This window comes from Musa acuminata, chromosome BXJ1-9 (genome assembly GCF_036884655.1).
Source record: "Musa acuminata AAA Group cultivar baxijiao chromosome BXJ1-9, Cavendish_Baxijiao_AAA, whole genome shotgun sequence".
NCBI lineage: Eukaryota > Viridiplantae > Streptophyta > Magnoliopsida > Zingiberales > Musaceae > Musa > Musa acuminata.
Genome location: NC_088335.1, coordinates 39,497,813 through 39,516,483, shown reverse-complemented (window position 1 = coordinate 39,516,483; position 18,671 = coordinate 39,497,813). Strand labels below are relative to the sequence as shown.

Sequence of the window (18,671 nt, the reverse complement as noted above, 5' to 3'; positions counted from 1 at the left end):
GACCATATTTTTCCATTAAAATAATTAAAAGACCATAGGATCATCCGATTCTTTTGTGTTCTCTGTGTCTGATTCGGATTCTGATGAGATGCGTGATTGTTCTGGATAATACTTCGATTCCTTTTTTGTTTATTTGATTGGATTTGTTTCAATCGATTTCATCTGCCTTTTTCGTTTGCCGGATGGCGGTGGAGAAGGAGAGGTCTTCGAGGTGTAGTTGGGTACGGCGACGCTGGGCTTGGCTGTCAACATCCTGTGACAGCTAGTCCTTGTACATCCGCTCTTCCTAGAAGCCCCCGATTCCCTCGAGCGAGTCGCCGTTCCCCCCAACCGACGCTCAAATCTATCAACCCATTTGAGCAAACATCGATCTCTTTCTCCTACACGAGCAGGTCGGTGGTTGCATTCTCCGTGCCGAGTAGTTGAGCGACTTGTCTCTCGCTGGGTCTTCTTGGCTTCCCTGTACGGGCTTCTGCACCGGCCCCTCTCCGCCGCGGCCGCCGTCGCCGTCGCCACGGCGCTGCCCGACCACGTCTTCTCCCTCTCCAAGCAGTCCGAGCCCGACGCCTTGCCTCCGGCTGTCCCAGCACCGTGTTCGAAGCCTGCAGCCTGTCGAACATCTATTTCCGACGTCTCGCTCTTGCTCGCCGATAACAAGCGCTCCGTCCGCTCCTCCTTTACCATTGCTTCGCCGGCTGTCTTACTCACCCCGTACCAGTACGCGAAGCTAGCTAACCCTCGAAAGAAAGACGAGTGCTCACTGACCCTTGCGTCTTCGCAACCAGATGGTCTCTACCGATGGCATCTGCCCGACCCCAAAGCCTACGGAGTCGCGGAGAGCAACGGGTGCTCGAAAGCAAAGTCTCAGACTGCGGTGATCTTGCTCGGGTGGCTTGGAGCTAAGCAGAAGCATCTGAAGAAGTATGCAGATTGGTACACTTCGAGGGGGTTTCATGTCGTCTCTTTCACGCTCCCCTTGTCCGATATCGTGAGCTACAAGGTTGGGAGCAACATTGAGCAGAACGTGGAATTGCTTGCTGAGCATCTGGTGGATTGGGTCTCGGAGGAGAGTGGCAAGAGCTTGCTTTTCCACACCTTCAGTAACACAGGCTGGTTGATGTGTGTCCTCTCACGAATCTTGCATTTTCCTTTTTCTTCTTTTTCCGGGAGATTTTGCTGTTGACATGCTTTCCTTTCGCATCGTAGATATGGTGTATTACTCGAGAAGTTTCAGAAGCAGGAACCCTCTGTAATTGGAAAGATCAAAGGTTGCATTGTGGACTCAGCTCCCGTTGCCGCGCTCGATCCTAAGGTAATGGCTTTATTTGGACTAGTTTTCTGATTTATGCTTCATTCGATTTGAGTATTAGTCGGGTATTCAATGTTGATGTTTTGCATTGGTGTGACCTGTGATAATTAGTGTATAGTTCAATGGCAGTCTGCTTGTGTTCACTTCAATTCTAGACTTGCCTTGTAGATTTATGTCATAACTCAGACATATCCTTTTCTCTTTATCGCTGTCTGTGTCTAGACTTATCTCCTTATCAGGGGATAAAATGTTGTAGTTAGAAGAGGTGAGACAAGTAGTAGTAGTGGTTTGAGCAGAGATAGAGGTAGAGGAAAAACTAACAAGACTTTATTGTAAACTATAAATAAGGATTTAAATATCCTTAATATCACTAAGGACATTGCTTTGTATAGAACTCAATGGCCAATGATATATGTAGTCAATCGCACATAGTTGAGACGTTATAACTTGTTCTTGTTATTTGTTGTATTGTCAGCTTCTATCATTTTCCAATTAGTGATGTTTCTCTGAAAGAAAAAAATGACTGATATTGTTCAATAAAATTGACTTACTATATTTATCATGCTTTTGTTGATTGTCTTTATTTTTTATTGCCAATGGTTACACATCTAGAAAGTTCACCTATGTTTTATTGGTACTAAGCTAAGCTTTGTCATGCTCAAATATAAGGACACATTATGTGTGCTATCTGCTTATGCTAGCAATTTTTTGGGGAAAGGGTCATGGTGCAGTTTTTGGTATTGTTGCTAGTTCTTGCAAATTGGTGAGCTAAGTATTTGTTGGGAAAAGACATGTTAAAGCAGAATAATTCTTTTCCCTCATTGTGTATCAAAATGGTTTCGTCAACAAAATATCAATTTGATATCAAAATGCTAATATCAACTAGAACAATATAAACAGTAGAGCAATAAATCAATTACACAGTGAGACCAAATTTTTAACGTGGAAAACCCAATGCGGGAAAAACCACGGAACCGTAGTCCACCTCAAACTTTCACTATCAATAGTAATGATAACAGGTATACAATAAGTTTTCTCTAAAATAGTAAGAGGATCACAATAACATCAAGATCATATATCTTAACTCAAGAATAGCATATCTTCATCACATAGGATAGATCTCAAAATTTTAGGTCTCACAAAGTGGATATAACAGGAAAGTACCTCAGAGAGGGTAAACTGCAGATCAACATCGTTAGGATTGTAGAGCTTGCTGCAAGGATTCTCTACATAAAATTTGGGCCAAAACTGACAATGTTTGGCCATTAATCGTAAAGCAAAAAACTCAAGATCCTAATCTTTCTCTCTCTGTTCGTTTCTCTCTCTTTGCGTGCCGCCACTACTGCACGCGTTCGCTTGTTGCCACTTTCTTTCGTTTTTTGCCCTATATCTCTTTTGCCTTTTAATTAATGATTTGGGCTCACAAGGCCCAATTGTCTAAGCCCACATATGGGCTGGACCCAACAATTCTCCCCCTCCAGCTTATATGGTGGGCTATACTAAGCCTGCTCTTCGCCTATATGCTTCAAGTTTTTTCTTAGGTAAAGACTTTATCAACATATCTGATTTATTATCATTGGTATGTACCTTTTCCAATTGTAATTCTTTCAACTCAAGTACATCACGAATCCAGTGATATCTCACATCAATATGCTTAGATCTAGAATGGTATGTTGAATTCTTAGAGAGGTGAATGACGCTTTGACTATCACAGTAAACAGTATATCCTTCCTATTTCAAGCCCAATTCCTGTAGAAACTTTTTTATCAATAAAGCTTCCTTACAGGCAAGGTCTGCCGTTTCGTACCGTACTGGCGTTTCGACCCGGGCTCGGTACCGGTACGGTATGGTGTACCGAGCGGTACACTCAGCTACAGTGTTGCTACAGTTCTGATACAATGTTGCTACAGTAGTGCTACAATAGTGCTACAGTATCGTTACAGTTCGGACCGGTACAGTGCGGTCCGCGTACCGCTGGTCTGTCGGACCGGTACGTATCGCCCGTATCGGGCAGTACGATCTGGTATGGCAGACCTTGCTTACAGGCTTTAGTAATTGCTATGCATTCTGTGGTTGATAGAGCAACACAATTCTGTAACTTTGATTGCCAAGAGATTGCTCCCCCTACAAATGTCATCAAGAACCCCGAAGTGGACTTCCTGGAATCAGTATCACCTGTCGTGTCTGCATCTGTATAACCTTCTAACATAGGTTCATTACTGCCAAAACATAAACACAACCTGGAAGTACCTCTTAGATATCTTAATATCCATTTCACTGCTGCCCAATGTTTCTTTCCAGGATTAGAGAGAAAGCGGCTAACAACTCCAATTGCATGAGTTATATCTGGCCTAGTATAAACCATAGCATATATCAAACTACCTACTGCAGATGAGTAAGATACTCTGGACATTTCTTCTTTTTCTTTCTCACTTATAGGACATTGTTTCGAATTAAGTTTGAAATGATCTACAATTGAAGAACAAACTGCTTTGGCTTTACTCATGTTGAATCTTTCAAGAACCTTTTCAATATAAGTCTCATGAGATAGCCAAATCATTCTTCTCTTCCTATCCCGAAAAATCTTCATGCCAAGTATTTATTTCACCGATCCCAATTCTTTCATGGCAAAAGACTTACTTAGCTCTCTTTTAAGCTTTTCAATTTTATCAGCATCATGACCAACAATTAGCATATCATCTATAGCAGTAGAATAATAAAATCATCATATGAAAATTTCTTCATAAACACACAATGATCAGATATGGTTCTATCATACCTTTGACTCATCATAAAGGAATTAAACTTCTTGTACCACTGTCTAGGTGCCTGTTTGAGTCCATATAAGCTTTTCTTAAGCTTACACACTAGATTTTCTTTTCTCTTGACTTTGAAACCTTCTGGTTGCTCCATGTAAATTTCTTCTTCTAAGTCACCATGAGGAAATGTTGTTTTTACATCAAGTTACTCAACTTCTAAATTTAAACGGACAGTCAAACCAAGAACAACTCAGATAAAGGACATTTTCATAACTGGAGAAAATATTTCTTCAAAGTTAATACCTTTCTTCTGACTGAATCATTTTACAACTAGTCGTGCCTTATATCTTTATTGTAAGCTATTATTTTCAGACTTCAATTTGTAAACCCATTTATTCTTGAGAGCTTTCTTCTTTTTAGGCAACTTTACCAAGTCATAGGTATGGTTCTCAAGCAAGGATCTCATCTCTTCTTGCATGACTTTAATCCACTCATTCTTATGCTCATGTAGAATAACTTCTTGGTAAGTTTCTGGCTCTCCCCCGTCAGTAAGCATAACATACTCATGTAGAGGATATCTGGTAGATGGTTGTCTCTCTCTAGTGGATCTTCTCAATGGAATCTCAACTGGTGGTGGAGGTGCTTGTTCAGTTGGTTAAGCACCATCAACTATAGGAGTATCATCACTTGCATTCTCACCACAATCTTCTTGTTCATCTCCCCCATGATTATCATGAACTACAGGTGAAGGAATTAGACCCAAACTCTAAGGAATATAAACAGAGGTTTCTGGCTTCTCAACATTATCACCATCATCAAATAATTGGTCTTCAAGAAACATAACATCTCTTCTTCTAATAATCTTCTTGTTCACTAGATCCCATAATCTATACCCAAATTCTTCATGACCATATCCCAAGAAAATACATGCTTTTGCCTTATCATCAAGCTTGGACTTCTCATCTTTGGGAATATGAACAAATGCTTTATACCCAAAGACTCTCAAGGGATTATAAGATATATTTTTTCCTTTCTATACTCTATCTGGAACATCACCTTTCAGAGGAATTGATGGAGAAAGATTTATCAGATCAACTGTAGTTCTTATAGCCTCCCCCCAAAATGACTTCGGTAACTTGGCGTGGGAAAGCCTAAACCTAATCCTTTCTTCAATGGTTTTGTTCATCCTTTCTACCACACCGTTCTGCTGAGGAGTTTTAGGAACTGTTTTCTCAAGCCTGATACTAAGGAACCTGCAATAATTCTCAAAAGGACCCTTATACTCGTCACCATTATATGATCGAACACACTTTAGCTTTTTGTCAGTTTCTCTTTCAACACTGACATGTAACTCTTTGAAAACATCGAGTACCTGGTCTTTAGATTTCAAATCAAAAGCTCATACTTTTCTAGAATGGTCATCAATAAAAATAACCAAATAAAGAGCACCTCTAAGAGTTCTAGTTTGCATAGTACATACATCAGTATGAATCAAATCAATAACATCTGATCTTCCAGATGATGGATATGTATGAAATGCAACTTTATATGTTTTTCTAGCTACGCAATAATCACAATATTTAAGAGATGTACCTTGTAACTCTGGTAAGAACTGCTTTCTAGTAAGAGTTTGAAGTCCCTTCTCGCTGATATGACCAAGCTTCTTGTGCCAAAGATCTATACATTTACCATTCTGAATTGCATTAATCTCTCCTTTGTGTAGCTTAGCTTCCATGACATAAAAAGAGTTAAGTTTCTTTTCTCTTGCCATAATTAGAAAACCTTTAGTGAGTTTCCATTTGCTTTCACCAATATAATGTGCAAATCCCTCATCATCAAGTTTAACTATAGATATCAAGTTAAGACGAATATATGGAACATGCCTAACATCTTTGAGTATCAATTTGTTCCCAATACTGGTCTCTAAGCAAATATCTCTAATACCCATAATCTTAGATGTACCACTGTTTCCCATTCTAACATTACCAAAATCACCAGCAGTGTAAGATCTGAAAAAATCACCATGAGAAGTGACATGAACTGAAGTACCAGAGTCAATCACGCAGTTACTGTCTTGAGTTATAAGACTGACACAACCATCATCACAAACAATAGTGATATTACCTTTAGCAGCAACTGTATTGGTCTCTTTCTCATTTTTCTTCATTTCATTCTGTTCTCGCTTCCAAAACCTATACTTTTTTTTCATGTGAACTGGCCTATTACAGTGAAAACATTTGATATCTCTTCTAGATTTAGATCTTCCTCTATAACAATGTGGATTTCTGTTATGACTTCTTCTACGCCTTTCTTATTTTTCAGTAACAAATGCACCAGAAGAAGATTCACCCTGTTCTTTCCTTCTGGCATTTCATTTAGCAAAATGTCTTTAACCATATCTATAGTTATAGTCCCCTTTGGCGTAGAGTTACAAATTATCACCACATACGTTTCCCAACTTTCTGGTAAAAAGTTGAGAAGTAATAATCCTTGCATCTTATCATTTATATTCATTTTCATAGCAACCAGCTTATTTGCAAGACTCTGAAATAGGTTTATGTGCTTAACAATATTACCATCATCTTTATACTTTAAATTTACAAGCCTTCTAAGGAGAGAAATTCTATTTCCCACTATCTTTTTCGCAAAGAAGTTTTCTGACTTTTGCCAAACAACATCAGCTCTGGTTTCATCAAAAATATGCTCATGTAAGTTTATATCCATCCATCTTCTAATATAGGCAATAGCTTTTCTATGTTGAACTTCTCATTCTTTATCGTTCATAGTAAAAGGTTTATCTTTACCATTGATAGGCTTATACAAATCTTTGCAATAGAGTAAATTTTTCATCAATATGCTTTCAAGTGGAATAATTTGATGAGTTCAATTTAATCATACCACTTGTTGGGAAAAAACCTGTTAAAGCGGAATAATTCTTTTCTCTCTTTGTGTATCAAAATGAGTTCCTTATCAAAATACTAACTTGATATCAAAATGCTAATATTAACCAGAACAATATAAACAGTAGAGCAATAAATCAATCACACAGTGAGACCAAATTTTTAACGTGGAAAACCCACGGGACCGTAGTCCACCTCAAACTTCCACTATCAATAGTAATGATAACAGGTTTACAATAAGTCTTCTCTAAAATAGTAAAAGGATCACAATAACAACAAGATCATATATCTTGGCTCAAGAATAGCATATCTTCATCACATATGATAGATCTCATCAAAAGAGAATTCTAGGTCTCACAAAGTGGATATAGTAGGAAAGTACCTCGAAGAGGGTAAACTGCAGATCAACACCGTTAGGATTGTAGAGCTTGCTGCAAGGATTCTCTACATAAAATTTGGGCCAAAACTGATAACGTTTGGCCACTGATCGTCAAGCAGAAAACTCAAGATCCTAATCTTTCTCTTTCTCTCTCTCTGTGTGCCGCCGCTACTGCACGTTCGCGTACTGCCATTTTCTTTCTTTTTTTGCCCTATATCTCTTTTGCCTTTTAATTAATGATTTGGGCTCAAAAGGCCCAATTGTCCAAGCACATATGGGCTGGACCCAACAGTATTTCACCCATGAATGGTGTAGGTTTGGGCTTCAGGCTTTTCTGCTGCTCTTTTGAAAAAGATGTGTGTGTAGCAACAAAGGGAATGGTGAGTTCAGATGTTACAGGAAGGGGCACGACAACTGCTGATGGTTCATATGGGGATCCTAAACCTACAGTCACCGAAACTGCTTTGTTAGTGGCCTTGAAGAAGTTCTTCGAGGTGGTTCTAGACTTTCCCACTATCAACAGGTAGAAATTATTTTCAGATTGAATGGTGTGGTCTTCATCTGCAAGCAAATTATCAGCATCTATTATATGATTCATCTTAATTGCTAATATGAGGGTGGAATAATTCTTTGGAAGCTCAAACAATCTGGAGGAGTCTAGACATCGCATGCAAATAAATTGATCGTAAATTAAAAGTAGTCTTGAAGGGATAAATCGTGTAAACTGAGATGTTTAGGTTGTTGCCATGGGAACATTTGAATATTTGATAACATTTGCTGTCATTTGTGTGCTATGATCTTTGTCCACTGCTAAATCATGGAAATCCAGTAACTAATTGATGGTTTTCTGGCAACTTCTACAGGAGATTGTCTGATGTGCTAAATTTACTAACATCAGAGCAACCAAAGTGCCCTCAGTTGTATATATATAGCTCTGCTGACAGAGTTATTCCTGCAAAATCTGTGGAGTCCTTTGTAGAAAGACAAAGAAGAGCTGGGCATGAGGTCAGGGCATGTGATTTTTTGTCGTAGCCTCATGTTGATCACTTCAGAAGCCATCCAGGTCTCTACAGTTCTCAGCTTGTCAACTTTCTGGAGGATTGTGTTATCACTTGTTGCAGAGATTCTTCATAAAAAAGTGTTTTATCATGATTTGTCTTTTACATTGATATCATTCTTTTCCTGGCTATTAATTTACACATGCCAGGCATCATCAGATTACAGAAAACCATTTCTTTTGGTGAATACTTTTAGAACATTTATTCAAAAGAAGAAAGATTCTCGCTTTCCTATTGAACTTTTTGTTGCTCTTGAAATTGTTGCAGTGCTCTCTTAATTGATGTTATTGCATGCGTTTTATTGAATGGAGAAACGAGTGGGTGTTATCAGAGTGGCAAACCATTTGCCGGACATACAAGTACGATATGTGTAGAACTTGGAAATGTGTCATTTGTTAATGCTGGTGAGAATAATTAACTAGTGGAGTAGAAAAAGGAAAGAGCTTAGTGAAGTTTGCAGATACTTGAGGTTGTATTGAAGTAAGATGAAGTACAAAGACAATTGCCTGCCATATGTCTGAACTTGTATCAATTATGATAAAAAACAATTGAACACTGTTTATGCTGTCATCTGCATCCTATTAATGACTAATCAAATTGTCTTCTCTTTTGTGAAATTCATCCATTAGTTGGCTGTAAATATGGCAATCACACTTTCTCTGTGTTACCACTAATCAATGGTCTTCTCTTGGCTGTAAATATGGCTGTAATCAATGGTCTTCTCTTGTTGTGTCTGTTACCACTCTTTTTCTCTACCTAATTCTTAAGATTGAAGTGTCCCACAAGTTGAAGTTTTACATGATTAAGCATTATGCATTAGTGGTTGCAGGAGATGGATGAAGGATTCTATTCTCTGAATGGAACTGAACCTGACTTTCCGAAAACCGAAAGTAGTTTCAGTAGGAAGTACAAGAAGAAGAAATGATACTTTCACCTCTTACATGTACAAAAAGAGTAGAATGAAGGAAAGCAGCTTCCAAAATCTAGTGAATAGTTTTACTGCAGAACTCCTTGTGATCTTGAAATTGCTCTTCTTAGATACTTCAAGGATCTTTGGTAGCTGAAGAATCCCATAAACCAGAACTCAAATTCATCCACAGTCACTACTTGGATATATTTTTGGTTAGGCTTTTGTGAGTCCTCACAGAGGCTGGCTCTTTTCACCCTGCCTACTGGGATCAAAACCTGTGAATGGAAGTCATTGAATTCAGTTGAACTTTCAGAACAATTTTCAGCTCTGTTTCCTACAATCATAGCCTCACCAAGATTGGATTCCAAAAGGAAGTACCTTGTAAGGAACTCTGGCCAAAGGTCCTCTGGGAGAAGTGATTCTGATGGATCTATCACTCCTGAAAGCAATCTTGTGTGTTGAAATAAAGAGCAGTCCTGCTATAGGACCAGCTGTGGTTGACAGATAGCACTGGAATGCTTGCAGCAGCTTTTCTCCTTTTTCAACTGAGAAATTTTGCCTGTAAACTCTCTCAATACCTCCGGCTTGAAGAATCTTTGCACCCAGGCTCAGTTTTCCCTTCACAATCTCTGAGATTTTGGGTCCTAAACTCACTGCAATTTTACATGAAATTAAAAGATGCGAGTCACTGATGCTAGTCTCTTGCTACTTGGAAACTATCTTTGACAGGACTAATTGTTTTCTACCTCTAAACATGAACTCCCAAGTAGTTGCCACACAAAACATACTAAAGACAGCATTGCAGAACATTTCACCGTAGGGAAGCTGTAAACTCACCATGATCTTTGATGCCCTTAACATAGCTGTCTGCCTTTTTGCTGAACTTGCTCATCCAAGCAATAGGTGAATCCACTTCTGCATCAAAGTAACTCTTTGAGTTTCTCCAACACAATATAAATAATATGTAAACAACTTCATATGAGAAAGATGATATTACTTTGTTCATACTGGGAGTTGTATGAAGTGGATTGCAGACAGAGTCTGTTGAGCTGAGATTTTCCAACCATTTCTGCTGTGATCGACCTAATAGGAATGCCTACAGCTTGATCATGGTTTGTGTTCTTCATGCTGAGATGATGCACCAGAACTGCTTCCACTAGTAGAGAGGAGAGAGGAAGAGATTCTTGAATCCAATAGACCAGTGAGGAAGCCTTTTATAAGGTGAAGCAGAGTCAGCATGGGGTCATCAGCTATAAAGGCAATATGATGAAGCCAGAAAAGAAAAATAAAGGTGAATCATCAATTCATCATCAGCTAAAGAAACTTTCAAGAGAAGAAAAGGAAAGTCCCCAAAGCTCTCATGCGCTTGATCTTCATCATCAACCCTGCAGCATTAATCAAGTGAACATGTTCTCATCAAAGCATCCAGCTAGCATTGATGAATCTTCTCATCTTATTATGAAGTTAGAAATAGATCAAGTCTCTTGCTCATAACATAGAGAGACATGCCATGTGCTTACATCGAGCAAAGGCACCTCCAGTCTCTTTTTGAAACTAATTACTTGAAGTCATCATATTATGCTCCATGGCAGCATGCAGCATGGCTGACCCAAGAGTGAGTCAGCAGCTCACTAAGCTGTCCTTGTTTGGTGACTTTGTAGAAGCTTTTCAGCCAGAGATTAGACTCAGATTTCTTTGCTTAGCTGGAGAGAAGTGTAAATAGTTCATGCTGAATCAGATTGGTGGAAGGAAGTGATCAAGGCAGACTTCTGATGAAAGGAAACTGATTGTGATCAATCTGTGGAAACAGAAAAACCAGATGCACTGTGAGACCCAACACAAATATTTCTCTATCCATCTGCATTTGGGAAGGGTATCCTAAAGGCCTCCCACTAGAACTTGTCTCTTCCAACCAAGAAATATAAAAGTCTAGATAAGATTTGTTGGGGCCACAATTAACACCCATGTCTGAACCATTGTTATCTTTATCAGTTCATAAATCATCCATGGGACCCATAAATTACTGCAGAGAGTTGTCCAGTCATCTTTATTTCTGTATGTTGAGGTAATTGGAACCTATTCATTTTATTTCAGTTTGTGAGACTAAAACCAGAACATAACCAGAGATTAATAGTGCAATCTCTACATATATATTGTATATGATTTAGTCTTATTGGAGTTGAGACAAAAAAAGGTCTCGAAAAATTGACTGGTGCAACAGCATCTGAACCTGCACTTCTGTTTCTGCATTAGGATCAAAGAGCCACCATACAAGAGACAGGATTAACATTAGTCTAAGAGCTGCTCTTGTCTGTCTTTATCTGCAGCCACTCTTGAACACATCAAGTACATAAATCGACGTTCCCCTTGCCATTTAGACATGAAACAATTAAACAATATCTAACTCTGAGACTACAACATAACTAGAAGAATATGTCCTTGTACCTATCAGTTGATCTGAATTGATGATGATGAGAATGCATGAGACCAAGTAGCCCTTCCTGTCTTCTGTCCACAAGAACATACTGCTACTATCTGTTGGATGATGCTGGAGGCATTGGGTGTGGAATTGGTGGGGTGTTCACTGGGGCACCAGGGACCACAGTTCCAGAAACTGGGGCCCGCATGCCGTAGGCCATATGAGGTGCTCCAGGAACAGGAAGATTAACTGGAGTACCTACTGCTGTGAGAGGACCACCAACAGGCTGTCCAATGGTGGTTCCATACATGCCAACACCAGGAGCACCACTTGATGACTGAGGAGATTGCTTGATAGATTTCCCTGTACTTGCAACCGACCCGATATTCTGTCCGGTGATTGGCCCCTGAGGAGCTGATACATCGCCATTGACGACACTGGTGATATCATGGATGCTGGTCCTTCGGCGCTCTTTGTTCATGGAATTCAAACGAATGAAGTATTTCTGTGCATGGCTTGCGACCTGCGTAGGTGTTCTCGATATTACAAAGTTTCGAGAAATGCTCCTCCAATCACCTTTGCCATATTTTTCAAGTCCAAGAAGAAACAATCTGTAGAAGATCCATCAATAGTAATAGATTTTAACTGCTTCAGTTTAGATGTCAAACATAATGAATAAGTTGCTACTACAAAGACGAAAAAACATTTTAGTGTCTAAAACAAAACATGGAAGCATATTGCTGACTATTAGGCTTTTGCAAGTGTTAGAAAGCATGTTCATATAGCTTGTGTTACCTCATGTGAAGCAGTCAACACTCATGAGAAGTTTCTATCTTATACTAGCGCTGGACCAATAACTGACATTTTAAGGAATAATAAGCTAAGAAGAAACCAAAATGTTGTAGTCAAAGGCCTTCTTGACCCCTAATTTTGACTTGTGTAACTCGGTGAATTCAGTAAACAGTAAAACCACAGATGATTTACTGCTTAGTTGACAATCCAGAAGTACAAGTAAAATATACCTTGTAGGGATAAGACTCAGGACATGTTATACCTCTCTTCATGAAGGTGAGAGAGCATCATAATCTCTGGCTCCCACTACAGCTAGTTGTAATATGCTTTTAAGATACAACTAGGGAAAAAAAAAGGATCTGAAACCCGACAGATTTGCTATTTTAATACCCATTCTCATATGTGGATTCCATGGTAACAAAAGAAGGGATCTGAAACCTAACAGATTTGCTATTTCAATACCCCATCTCATATGTGAATTTCATGGTCCGAGCAAAACTAGGCCATGGCTTAATGGTTCAAACCTACAATTCATAAATCGATATACTGAACTTACATCAAAAGCAGTCTATCCTTACAAACCACAAAGATTTTTGGCCCACAGAACAAAAAATAAAATTTGCTGCCCACATGAGAAAAGTTTATTTCATGAGATAACTCCAAATAATAATATATGCCTATGTCAGACTTGCTTGGTCAGGGAACCTTAATCAAGAAACTAGCATGCCACTTGAGGAGCCGTAGTCCTGGTTTGAGCTTTCCTTGCAGGCTTCCCCTAGTAAGGCCTTCCATATAGTTTCCAATGATTGTCAAATTTATTCTATATCAATTCATTAAATACCAAGGACCACCATACAAGCTGCATGGTCCTTTGTCAAATATGAATTACATTTGGGTGTACCACCATCGAACAACATAAATTTGTAAGACCAATATTTGTGTGGTACAGTGTTAGAACAAGCAAATGTCTGAACAGCTGAGACATTATATCATCTTCCTTTTCAGTTCTTTTAGGAGTGAAATCCTATATCAATTAAGTATTTTTCCTTAGTTTTGAAAATGAATAAATAATCCCAAAGGTCAAAGTTCATCATAGAAGAAGAAGGCAGAATCCAAGTGCCGTGGGATGGTATCTCAACTGAAGTCACAACATGAGTAGGATAAATATGCCACTAAATCTGAAGGTAATGTAGACAATTCTTGAGGCTGTGTAACAAATCAGGGTCGTCAGTCTACCTTAAATCATGGATTCAACAAATTATAAGGTTCCAATTTTATGTCAACAAATTTCTAAACAAACTTATTTAGAGAAATGCCCCAACTAAATATCTGATCACACAGGCACTTCCATGGAAAAGCAACATAAGCAGTTGGCTTACTTGCCTATCTGCTTTATAGAACAAACTGGTGCAGACAGAATTTTAATACTTCTAAAGGGTAAAGCAAGCATGGAGAACATTACGATGGAGATTACACTCCCCACCATGCGAACAAGAGAAGCAAGATACTGACAACAGATCAATATCACAGCATTAAGAAAAGGCTGTCTTATCTCTGGTAGAAATAAATCATATGATGAAAAAGACGAAAGTTCATAGCACATGAAAACTATGAATGTAATGCAAGATGCCTAGAAGACATATCATATCCACCAAAATATAGTATAAAAGTTGAATCAAGGCATTTGGCATTAATAACACATAAAATAAGAAGCAATTATCCATTGATAATCTCTCAAATCATATAACAAGAAAGTTAGTTGTTATTACCTACATTTACCTGCTCACAAAGCAATACGAGTTTATAGTAGCTAAACATTATTGGATGTTTTTAATCCATAACTAGTAGACCACTGGAATCTTTAGATCATGATTATAGTCCTGCTTTCAGTTACTAGATCATGCTATAATTCTCCATGACAGCCTTCACAAACAGTTAGTGCATGGTACACCATGCTGTAATTTTAACAGAATACATGACAAATTAGTAAACATGAGAAGTGCTAAAAAAAACTATTGTTTTTTGTTCCTCGTTGCTGTTGGATTATTAAAATGGAGTTGTGTCAGCATCTCTTTGTTATGAGGAGGCAACGTAAATGAGGATTTAAGGTGATGGTTACAATAATGGTAGAAAATGGCATTTGGAATCTGCAAATCTTCTCAAAGCATCCAGTTGACTATATGTGAGCATGTACAATACACAAGAGAGGACCATTGGAGCAAACATATTGTCTCTTAAAGACTTCCTCAACACTGGGACATTTATTAACAGGATTACTCTTTTCTTGTTCTTAAACAATTACCAAGTAGTCTTGCTGTTTCTTTTTTTTTTTCTGAATGATAAAATTGGGTAACATAGTTTAATTGCACACCTTAAGTTATGGTGAGGAGGGCAACTTAGGTTGCAGAGAGATTCAGTCTCAAAATAGTTGGCTTCACTTTAGCACATCAGAACAAGCATCAACATCCTTCTCCCTATGTGGATGCAATTGAACAAGTATAGCAAACTTACTTGCCTGGAGTAGAATGTTCGGCAGAACCTGACATAAAGATATTTTTCTCTGGTTTAAGAAAGTGAAGGAAAAGAAGTTTGACTAGAATAAATTGCTAAATTAATGAAAAGGATATTCACATTCCAAAACTAAAACTCAGAATTTTTTTCCAAAGAAAGAGATCTAGGATATGGCTCGGCTTGTAATATGAATCCTACTCAATATATGGAAACAGGCTAGTCTGCGGAGATCGTCCCCAAACAAAATCAACCTTTTTCCAAGAAAGAGAATTTGGACATAGCTTGGTCAAACACCACTGAATCCTATTCCATCTAAAAGAAAAAATTGATACTCTGCTAATATTGTCTTCATAGTGGGCAAATATACTCATTTATATTCATTTTACACTAGATATGACTTATTCTGAATTCAGTGGCATACCATTATAGAAAGCAAAAGAATTATCAACAAATTTTCAGCCCAACATCGATCCTGTAGGTTGCTAATGTGACTTTTCATAGTTGCTTGTTTGAACAAGAACTTCAGTTTATTTCTTGGATGCATCATCTTTTTGAACCTATGGTATGTGACAACCTTCCACAGAGATCTTGAGTTTCTAATGATCATATAAAAAATACTGTGGTTACATCTTCAAAGTCCACAGAAGTCAAGTGGATAATAACCAAATCATGTGACAACACAACCGATCCAAGACCCTGTATGAGATAGTTGAAGTTACAAGCTTAATATCAATTATAAGTTACAGCAGAAACCCAACATTTGTCTTCATTCCGTAGTGGAATAACCATTATCTTACCACTAAAAAAATAACATGAAGACACAATTCGAGAAGATAATAGTATAAGAGTGTTGGTTCAGTCTCAGTGCACAAGACCCACAAACTTGATTCATTGCTTAGCCCCAGAAGCAATGAGAACAAATCTAGATGCACCCTATAAAACACAAAGCACTATTTATTTGGGAGTCCTAAATCAACTAGCTCTTCTGAAGCTTATAGCACTCACACAAGTTCCATTCGACAAGAAAGTTATCCTCTGCGGTCCTTTGTTATAAGAATCATTTCTTGACCTAAGAATCCAAAAGCAGGTGCCAGATTTATTTTCCCCTTATTATCTCAATATTTTAGAGGTGAAGTGCCAAAAAATGATTCTTTAATAAGCAAACAGATCGAAGAAATACAACCAATTTTAGAGTACAGAGTTAACCTGTGTTCATCCTCGGTCCAAGCTATCCCCTTTCTGCGTTCTTGATCTGACCTCGATGCCTTCCCAGTGTGACCGGGATCACCATGTGGGTTTCCTCCCTTTTTACCACTACCACCATCATTAGCATGGTCACCACCTTCCGAGGAAGAGGGGTAGCAGGGTAGAGGGATTCTACCAGACTCGATGTCATTGATATCCTCAACTAGAAGCTCATAGTGGTCCTTCACTTCCTCGATGGTTTTCCCAGGCACATCAGCTGCAATCTTCTCCCACCGGTCACTGCAATCCTCAGGGTGAGTTGCCAAGGCATTCTCGAACGCTTTTTCCTGCTCCCTCGTCCATGATGAACCGCAGCTTTCTTCTTCCATCGCCGTCTCTCCAAGTAAGCATATAACTAGAAAATCAAGCGGCAAAAAGGATGCTCCAAATCCATCAAATTATGAGCACATGATCGGATCTTTCCTTTGAAACAGCCGTCCCACTAAATTATTTCGAATTAACTGATGGAAAATTGGATCCGGACTGTGTCTTGAACAGCAAATCGACACTTGCTGGCTAACTGGCAGCTGGAAAAATCATCCAGAAAGGAGATTGTAAAGTAATATTGCCGGCATGGGGAAGGACAGATGTGGGAAAGAATCGAAGGGACCAACGCCAGAATGCAAAGAAACAACACAGACGAAGAAAAATCACCACTCCACAACAAAAAGAGAGCTTTCTGCAATCAACCAAGATTAAAACGAAAGAAAAATATTCTCACCTGAGGACACAGCGGTAACCAGAGGGAAATTGGGAACCAGAGAAGCCAGACAAAGAACAATAAAGAACCTTGTAAATGATTGGAAATCTTTGTGCTCACGGTCCCAAGTCCAAAGAAATCAATACAAGAATTCCGAATGATCCCTCACCCTCCCTACACAGCAAAAACCAAGAGTTTTCCCTACCCAAACAACCAAAAAGATGCATTTTTTGCCACCCCCCCTCTGATTGGTACCAGAAGCCGCATCTACACAACCATCACCAACTCAATCATTCAAGGGTAGTGATAGAAGATCTGATTCGCCATTTCAGCCTCCTTCCACAAAACGATGAGACCAACCAAACAAATGAGACCAAGCAGTTGTACATCACACTCAAAGTGAATTCCGGATATCATCATCATCATCATCCACGGAGCAGAGGCAGAGGAGGAGGCCCCACCTGCTCGTCCACCCACCAAAGACTGGACAAACCCTTAGATCCAACAGATTCTGTATTCCCTTTCAGAGCGGATAAAGACTACCCAACTCAATCCAAAAAAATCCAGAGTAAAAGCTAGAAAGATCCATGCAAAGTATAATGACTCATTAGCCATTCGGAATCTCCACAATATTATGTTTGCCATCAGAGATTCCTTTAACTCGGGGTGTCGCACACGCTCTTATCTTATGTGTAAGATACACAGTGGATATATTCTTCGAACATTAAGTATTATATATATAAATATTTATGTATAAAATATAAATTTAAAGAGATAAATATGGAAATTATTGATTATGGAGGTGCAACTTTATGTCGATTAATATGAAGTAGGGATGTTTAAGATTTATATTTCAGGAAAAACAAATGACTGCTGCCATAATTAAGCATAATAAATGTGAAGCAGCATTACTTCATTTTAACTTAACATCTGAACAAAGAAGGCTCAGAAATCACAACCGAATCATTGCGTTCGCTTTGCTTTCTAATTTGTGCGTCCATGTGTATCGATTCGTCCCACCCGCAAAGTCTTACTCGCGACGACTACATGCCGCCGGGTGCTTCGAGCCAGTTGCGTCCCAGGCGCGGCTGACTCTTTGTCTTCAATCTCCAGGAAGGTAGATCGGTGGAGTAGGTCGTCGACAGGCACGAACGAGTGCAGGGGTGCCGCTAGGGTCAACCATCTCTATTCCGTGCAATAGAAATGGCTCTTTGTCGGACGCATCATTTGAGACTTTCTGATACGTTAAACACCAATCATGTCATTCCGTCTAAGACTTGTTGATCTGTCATGGGCTGCTTAAACTGCAATTGTCAAGCTAAAATCCGTGTATGCTTCATAAGCACACGCATCCACAACATTTCCACCATGATCTTTAATCTGCGACCATGGAAATCTTATCCATGGAGCAAGTAGAACCGAGTAAAAGGCAACTCTCCCTGGCATCGTAAGCAACTGGTAGCTCCATTTCATCATCATACCTTCCACTCACGGTGCAGGGAAGTCTTCTTCCGTGCTGAGTCCGGAGATCTCTCTAGGCTTTGCATGTGTAATTATGCTATCCTTCAGGCCATGGCTCGATCGAGGAGGTACTGCAGCGGTCACAAAATGGAGATGGGAGCTTCCCTTTTCTTCATGAAAGGCAACCGTTCTCGGAGGTGATGACCATTAGCGGAACGAAGAAGATTA

General features: G+C 39.0%; 2 protein-coding genes and 1 pseudogene across 3 annotated transcripts; 1 reads left to right on the top strand and 2 right to left on the bottom strand.

The window, feature by feature from the left end:
- Positions 1-182: 182 nt before the first annotated feature.
- LOC135594107 (uncharacterized) lies at positions 183-8,646 on the top strand (annotated as a pseudogene).
- Positions 8,647-9,228: 582 nt separating this feature from the next.
- On the bottom strand, positions 9,229-11,391 carry LOC103998512 (GEM-like protein 7). Its single transcript, XM_009419999.3, has 4 exons — positions 10,313-11,391; positions 10,153-10,230; positions 9,694-9,968; positions 9,229-9,590 (listed from the first exon to the last, which is right to left on the bottom strand). Exons 1-4 carry the CDS (start codon positions 10,440-10,442, stop codon positions 9,402-9,404), a joined length of 672 nt encoding a protein of 223 aa, XP_009418274.2. The 5' UTR covers positions 10,443-11,391; the 3' UTR covers positions 9,229-9,401.
- A 149-nt stretch (positions 11,392-11,540) lies between these two features.
- LOC135593508 (transcription factor SRM1-like) lies at positions 11,541-17,409 on the bottom strand. Of its 2 annotated transcripts, XM_065083606.1 has the most exons (4): positions 17,004-17,409; positions 16,244-16,809; positions 15,042-15,065; positions 11,541-12,345 (listed from the first exon to the last, which is right to left on the bottom strand). In XM_065083606.1, the coding sequence occupies exons 2-4, from the start codon at positions 16,609-16,611 to the stop codon at positions 11,847-11,849; spliced, it is 891 nt and encodes a 296-aa protein (XP_064939678.1). In that variant the 5' UTR covers positions 16,612-16,809; positions 17,004-17,409; the 3' UTR covers positions 11,541-11,846. The 2 variants fall into 2 exon arrangements, with proteins under 2 accessions (XP_064939678.1, XP_064939679.1); XM_065083607.1 differs by lacking the exon at positions 15,042-15,065 and having other exon boundaries at positions 17,004-17,398.
- Between the last annotated feature and the right edge of the window lie 1,262 nt (positions 17,410-18,671).

Bases quoted from the DNA above. Each gene is read 5' to 3' on its own strand.
- LOC103998512 (XM_009419999.3), bottom strand. From the start codon at position 10,442: ATGAAGAACACAAACCATGATCAAGCTGTAGGCATTCCTATTAGGTCG. The intron at 10,231-10,312 runs GTAATATCATCT...ACTTTGATGCAG, and splicing joins CAACTCCCAGTATGAACAAA to AAGTGGATTCACCTATTGCT. The intron at 9,591-9,693 runs GTACTTCCTTTT...TTCCATTCACAG, and splicing joins TGGCCAGAGTTCCTTACAAG to GTTTTGATCCCAGTAGGCAG.
- LOC135593508 (XM_065083606.1), bottom strand. From the start codon at position 16,611: ATGGAAGAAGAAAGCTGCGGTTCATCATGGACGAGGGAGCAGGAAAAA. The intron at 15,066-16,243 runs GTTAACTCTGTA...TCTTTATGTCAG, and splicing joins TGGACCGAGGATGAACACAG to GTTCTGCCGAACATTCTACT. The intron at 12,346-15,041 runs GCAAGTAAGTTT...GATCTTCTACAG, and splicing joins TGCCGAACATTCTACTCCAG to ATTGTTTCTTCTTGGACTTG.